The 6,745-nt window shown below is 41.1% G+C and overlaps 1 protein-coding gene across 1 annotated transcript; it reads left to right on the top strand.

Moving 5' to 3' along the window:
• Nucleotides 1-2,784: 2,784 nt before the first annotated feature.
• Nucleotides 2,785-5,885, top strand: nog2 (noggin 2). The gene has a single exon (XM_015045852.1). It carries the CDS (start codon nt 4,525-4,527, stop codon nt 5,158-5,160), a length of 636 nt encoding a protein of 211 aa, XP_014901338.1. The 5' UTR covers nt 2,785-4,524; the 3' UTR covers nt 5,161-5,885.
• The last annotated feature ends 860 nt before the right edge of the window (nt 5,886-6,745 follow it).

The raw sequence follows: 6,745 nt of genomic DNA, 5'->3' as shown, positions 1-6,745 counted from the left end.
AACCAAAAATTTTCCAATTTTTTCTCGAAAATTTCACATTTTAATCTCAAACTTTCAGAGGTTTTTAGCAGAAAGTTTTTCTGTCTGTAGACGCCCTGTGACGCGCCATCGTTCCCTCCTCATCATCACGTCCTTCGTCTCTGCACACATTTCCATCCTCCACTCCTCCTGACCGTCCCGTTTTGCTCCTCGTCTTTAATTAGCCGGGGATTGGGGGTCGACTTATGACGGGGCTGCTGCAGTATTTGCTCTGAAGACACAGAGAGGGGAAGTGTTTCTCCCTGCATGGGGTTTCTCTGTCAGGACGTCACCCTAAGACCTGTGGAGGAGACAAAGAGCCGGGCCTACAGTAGCCAGCTCAGCCTTACTGTCCCCGCCGCCCGCTGGCTCCTGTCTCCATCACGACTCTAATTATTAACCAGATTATCAATGTGGGTCCTCTGGTGTTGTTGGGGTCACCACAGGGTTTCCAGAAGGGTTTAAATTAAGTTTTTTTCACCAATTACAAACTAATTTTGGTACCAAAATGAAGCTAACAGTTGGTAGACTTCATCAGAAAGACGATGGAAGACAAAATTATTTGGATTTGATATGATTTTTGTTTTTGCATTATGCAGCATATAAAGTTTTTAGTAATATCATAAATAAGGTTACAAACGTTTGGAAACCACAGATTCATCTGTGGACATTACCTGTGCAAAGATTGTTACAGCTGAGGTAAATTAAAACAAATTTACAGACGTTTTAGTAAAAAACGAAAAAATACCTAGGTGTTTGGCTTTGGCACAGGTTGGCACCATAAACAGAACTGGAGGTTTTTATTTACTAAACTTAATTTTACATGTCTATTATTGCTTGTTTTCTTGGGGGTTTTTTAAGAAAAAATATCCACTTTTATTTTTCTGTCCAATTATGGCAAAACAATAAGAAATTGTTATATGTGACTCCTATTGAAGGAGTTTTTTATTTTGGGTAAAAAAAAAAACCCCAAAACATTACAATAAATTTAGCCACATTTCACAAAAGAAAAAAATATTAAAACCACCAAAATATGTACTTTTTTTGGCACTACCAGAGCTCCATACAACGTCCTTTTGATGAAGATTTCTGGCCACTAAAGCCGTTTCCTGCTCAACTCAAAATGTTCAAATGCTTTTTATCAGCTTCTAGCTCAGAGCGGGACGTTTCCATGGTTACCAAATATGTTTACATTTAACTGATGGGACATGCAGTTATGAATGTAGAGAAATATTTTTAAAAATGCCCCAACTACCAGAGGCACAGGGCTTAAAATTAATCAGATAATGAATGTGTGCGTCCTCTCGTGTTGTTGGGTCACCAGAAACTGACGGATAAAATGCAAAAAGATTCGAGGAAAGCTTTTTTTGGATTCATTTCACTAGTAATGCGTCTTAATTTACCCTTCAGCTACGATCAGACGATGCCTCTCGTATGCCTCGACTCGTTATGTTAAAATCACAAACATTTCTGTCATTAATTGGGATTTTGTATGACAGCCTAATAATCGTTAGTTGCAGCCAGAAGCGGTAGAGTTCCCAAAACTCTACCACTTAGTAAGAGTAAAAAAGTGTTTGGTAAAAAGTTTACTCAAGTACAGAGTAACTGATCAACTTTAGTATTTACAAATAACATCATAAGTCAAACCAATATTTAAAGTTAAGTGGAAATGTTGGTATTTTAAGGACCAAAATGACAATAATTCATATAAGTAGCAAAAATAAGTTGACCTGTGCAGATCCTCCAGAGTTACCAGAATAATCTTGGCTGATTCTCTGGTTGTTGTTCTCGTTGTGCAGTTTTGCTGGTCAATCATGTCTGTATGCTGGGATATTGTTTTAAACCTGCTTTAACTTGACCCCTGACCTTTCCACATGGCGCCGTTTGTTCACTGATATTCATGGCTGTGATGTCACAAAAGGACAAAAATACTTGTATTAATAGGATTAATTGGCATAAAATGTTTTAGCAGTTTTATACCAAAGAAAGTGAACAGGTTCACATTGAGTCAGTCCTTTGCCCTCAGAGTTGATTAGTAACTAGTTACATTTACTTGAGTAATTTTATTATGAAGAGCAGCAATACTTTAGTCTTAATTCATGTGCATGAGTTACTTTAGTACACATAAATTAAGACTAAAGTAACTAACAAGTAGCTTTTCAGCAAGATATTGGAGATTGATTTAAGTGAATAATTTCTTAATATGGACAAAAAAAGACACCAGTTTCGCTGACAGATTATTTCACTTATGAGAAAAATGTTTTGTTGTAAGTGAAATAATCTGCCAGTGGAACTAGAACTGGGTTGCTAGGCGACGGGTTGGACTTGGCTGGGGTTGCTAGGTAACGGGCTGGGCTTGGCTGGGGTTGCTAGGTAACGGGCTGGACTTGGCTGGGGTTGCTAGGTAACGGCGCCAGTGGAACTAGAACCGTTTCGTCAATATTATTACTCTCTGCTCTTACTTGAGTTAAATTTCTGGATTTTCTACCCACTGAATGAAAAACAAACATGTTTTAACCAAAAACTCACCAGACTCAAAGACACACCTGCAGTTTCTGTTAAAGTTCAGAAGTTTTTTATTCAAAGAAACTGATTTGGAAAAATTTTCTTTTGCCTGATTTTATTTTTTGTTACTTATGTGAATTATTGTCATTTAGGTCCTTAAAATACAAAAAAAAAATCCACTTATCTTTAAATTTAATCCATCTGATGATGTAATTTTAAAATATTAAATGATTTATAATTTGATCAGTAACTCAGTACTTGAGTAAACTTTTCTACTTCTCACTCTTTCTTTTGGCGTCTACTTTTTACGTTTACTTGCCTACAGTTATGTTGAAGTAGTGCTACTCTTACTAGAGTATGATTTTTGGTCCTTTGCCATTTCTGCTCTCAAACAGGAGCAGAAATGTGAAGGCAGTTCATGCTGGATCGACGCCCTCTAGTGACCACAACAAGCCAACCCAACACACAACTCAGAGGGTTGAAACATCTAAAACCTCCAAAAAGTCTGGTTTGCTCCTCCAAGAGGGACAAAAATGACAAAAATAACCACTTATTCTGGTCCAATCAGGGGACATTACAGGTAAAAAGAATTTTAACGCAAAATATACCAGCGGGATTTCCTGAAGTTGCCGTAAACTTTGGTCAAACAGAAGCAGAAAGCGCAGCTTGCTATGGGAAAGTCCTCCCTGGTCATTTATAGCCCCTTAATTACGAGCCTATTTCGTGACCTCTGGGGTTCAGCGGGGCCAATTCCTGTGCAGACCCAAATCCTGATGAACAAAGGTGGAATGCTCCAAACGATTCCCATCAATTTCATGGGAAAGTTCGTCCTGAAGCTCTCTCTCCTGATCCTGACAGCGCATTGAAACCATTAGCCTGCTGATGATGATGAAAGCAGCTTTGAGTTGCCGTTTCTTTCTGCTGAAAGTTCCTCAAACGTCGTTTCTTTTCCTGAAACACCGGAGCTTTAGGACCCTGCTGATGCGTGTCGTAGCGGCTGATATCCCCCCGCCATCCCCGAACCCCCGGGCTGTCAATCAGAGTGAAAGTGGCCGGGGTGGGCAGGCCTCTCTGACACTTTGTACCGGCGGAGGCGGATATTTAACTTGGGACTGCGCTCCTCTCGCTGCAGACGCACACTCCTCTCTCACACACAGTGAAAAGCTCCGGCGCAAAGACTCCTGCAGAAACCCGGTAGGAGCTTCTGTAAGCGGCAGCAGAGAGCAGAGGAGCCAGGAGGAAGGGGGTGTGGAGGTCCCTCAGGAACCCGAAGCGCTCCAGATTGTTGTGGATTGTCTCGTCATGAGTTGCAATTGTTGTTTTTTCTGAGCGGATTCAGCAATGCTGCATTCAGACGAACTCTGAACTCTCATTTTCAAGACTTTTTGTTTGTTTCTGTTTCACCTGAAACCAGAAAATAATAAGAATAATCTACGAGTTGGAACATCCTCTGGAAATATGAATGGATCTTATCTGTTGAGCTGAGACTGCGGACAGTGACTGCAGGGAGGACCCCCGCAACCAAACACCGCATGTTCGCGGGACTGCGCGCGCTGCTCCGGGACTTTTTGGCAAACATCGGCGCGTAAGGCGACGTGAAGCGCGAGCCGTGCGTAAAAATAACACCCATCTCCAGCTGGTGACAGTCAAAAGTTGGATTTTGCTCCTCATTCATTCCATGCTGCTCTCCTCTCGGCCGCTGTCATCGCCGTTGCTTCCAGTGCCCCCCCACCCCCAAAAAAGGGTAACCATGACAACCCGGAGAAACCCAAAGTGAATCCAGGGAGCGGGGTGAGGCAGGAGCCAGCTTGAATACTGAAGGTTTTGCGCTTTTTTGTGCAAATCTGAGCTTCATGTCATCCCAACACAACCGCCTCTAGCTTTGGACTGAACTTATGACGCCTTGTCTTGCAGACAACTGATTACTTATTGCCCCCCTCCCCCACCCCCTTCCCTTCCCCTTACCCAAAATAGAGAAGAACCGGCACCAAGGAGGGAATAATGGGCCTCTCACCGACCCTCCTGGTTTACGCGCTGGTGTGCGTTCACCTCGGAGTCTCCCAGCATTTCTTCCGCCTCCGTCCGCTGCCCAGCGAGCACCTCCCCGTCCCCGACCTGAAGGAGGACCCGGACCCGGAGTACGACCCCCGGGAGCAGGACTTGGCCGAGAAGCCGCTGCGGAAGAAGCTGGGCAGCCACTTCGACCCCAACTTCATGGCCATCAGCGCGCCGCTGCCGGTCAACCTCACCTCCCCGGACGTCCAGTGGAAGCCGCCGGGCCACATGCCCAACGACATTAAAAAGCTGGACCTCACGGAGACCCCCTACGGGAAGCGGTTAAAAGTGGGCAAGAAAGCGCGGAGGAAATTCCTGCAGCTTCTGTGGACCTACACGTACTGCCCCGTGGTGTACACCTGGAAGGACCTGGGCGTGAGGTTCTGGCCGCGCTACATCAAGGAGGGGAACTGCTCCTCCGAGCGCTCCTGCTCCTTCCCGGAGGGCATGTCCTGCAAGCCCGTCAAGTCCATCAGCAAGACGTTCCTGCGGTGGTACTGCCAGGGCTTTCTAAGACAGAAATACTGTACGTGGATACAGGTGCAATACCCAATCATCTCAGAGTGCAAGTGTTCGTGCTGAGTTTACTCCAAGGAAGCGGACTGGAAATACAGTTTCAATTGCACTGTTAACTCTCTACAGAGGTGGGCACCATAGCAGATCTATTTTTTTATATGGCATTTAAGTGAAATACCAACAATGTACATATTTAAGGGAGAGAAAAAAATGCAGCTATTTTTTCTAACTGAACTTGGACCATATTCAAACATTGTTTTGTTTTTTTCCTCCAGGAGCACTTCACGAGGAAGAGCTTTTTTATATAAATATATTTTTATGAGACATTGAAGAAGGAATTCATAATATGCTACACTTCTCCAAGAGGTGACCTTTTTTGTCAACTGAACAATGATGCTGTTTGTTATTTCACTGCAATGCTGCCTAGAGTTTTTGTATAATATTAATATCAATATTAATTAAACTGTAAAAAAGTTGAGGTTAAAGATATATAAATATATATATATAAATATATATATATATAAAGGCGTGAACTCAGCTTTTCTTTTTTTTGAATACTTAGTATTGTAGGAATAAGCAAATCTGTATGTTTTATTTATTATTTTAACGATTTGTGAGTATAGAGCATAAGGAAAGAGAATAGCAGAATATTACCAGAAAAAAATATGGAAGATGTCTACTTGAATATTTCTAAAAGTGACAAAAAAAAAGAAATAAAGAAAAAAGTAAGGCATATCAGTGTATATGTTATGGTTACACGTGTTAGCAATAAAGTCTATCTTTTCAACGTGTTTTAGTGTCAAAAAATGTTGCTTAAAAGAGTGTCTGTGCAGAGGGGTGAGAACACTGTAAAAAAAGACATCCGAAGATGTCAAGTTTAGTCCATAAAAAGAAGTTTGAGTTAGGGTTGAGCCAGAGCCTTTAAAAATAGAAATCCCATTATCAAAACTTTACTTTCACTAAATCAACAAGACGTATTGCTAAAATTACTACATTAAGTCGTATTTTTAAGTGCAGGACCCATAATGAGCACTGCAAAAATGATCAAATCTGCAATAAAAATGTTGCTTTAAAAAGTATTTTATATCCAGAGGGGGTATGTACTGTAAAAAAAAATAAGTAGTAAACCTTAGTGTGTTAATTTTACACTCGTAAAACAACCTGTTAGAACTTCACAATTTATTTAATGTTTCTGAGTTTACGTTTTGTAAATTTAACAGCTAAAAGACACTCATCGAAGTTCGTTACTAAAATCTTTGTGATTTGTTAGCCAACGTTAAAATTAAATAAAAAAACAAGAACTGGTTTGTGATTTTTGTCAGACAGAAACAAACTGTTAATAAATCTAATTTTTAATACGCCGACCCTGACGACAACTGCTAACCTTACTGCTTAAAAAGCTAAACTTGCTAGCATGTTTGACTGAGGACAAAACAGGAAACGCTAGCAACACACAAGATTTCTCAACCACAAGTTTCATGACAGTTTTTAACTTTTTCTGAGTTTTTATGAGTTCAACAAAACTCATAAAAACACATCTGCTGCAGGATTTTGTTTTGCATCACGAGAAATAATCAAACTGTTTCAGTAGGATTTGTAATCCAGATATATTAGCTAACTCTTCCTGGAACTGAGCCAGTGCTAAGCTTCA

The sequence above is a fragment of the Poecilia latipinna genome, unplaced genomic scaffold (genome assembly GCF_001443285.1).
Source record: "Poecilia latipinna isolate Pla-1442-1.1 unplaced genomic scaffold, P_latipinna-1.0 Scaffold751, whole genome shotgun sequence".
NCBI lineage: Eukaryota > Metazoa > Chordata > Actinopteri > Cyprinodontiformes > Poeciliidae > Poecilia > Poecilia latipinna.
The sequence above is the reverse complement of the archived record's forward strand: the minus strand, read 5'-3'. Positions and strand labels throughout refer to the sequence as shown.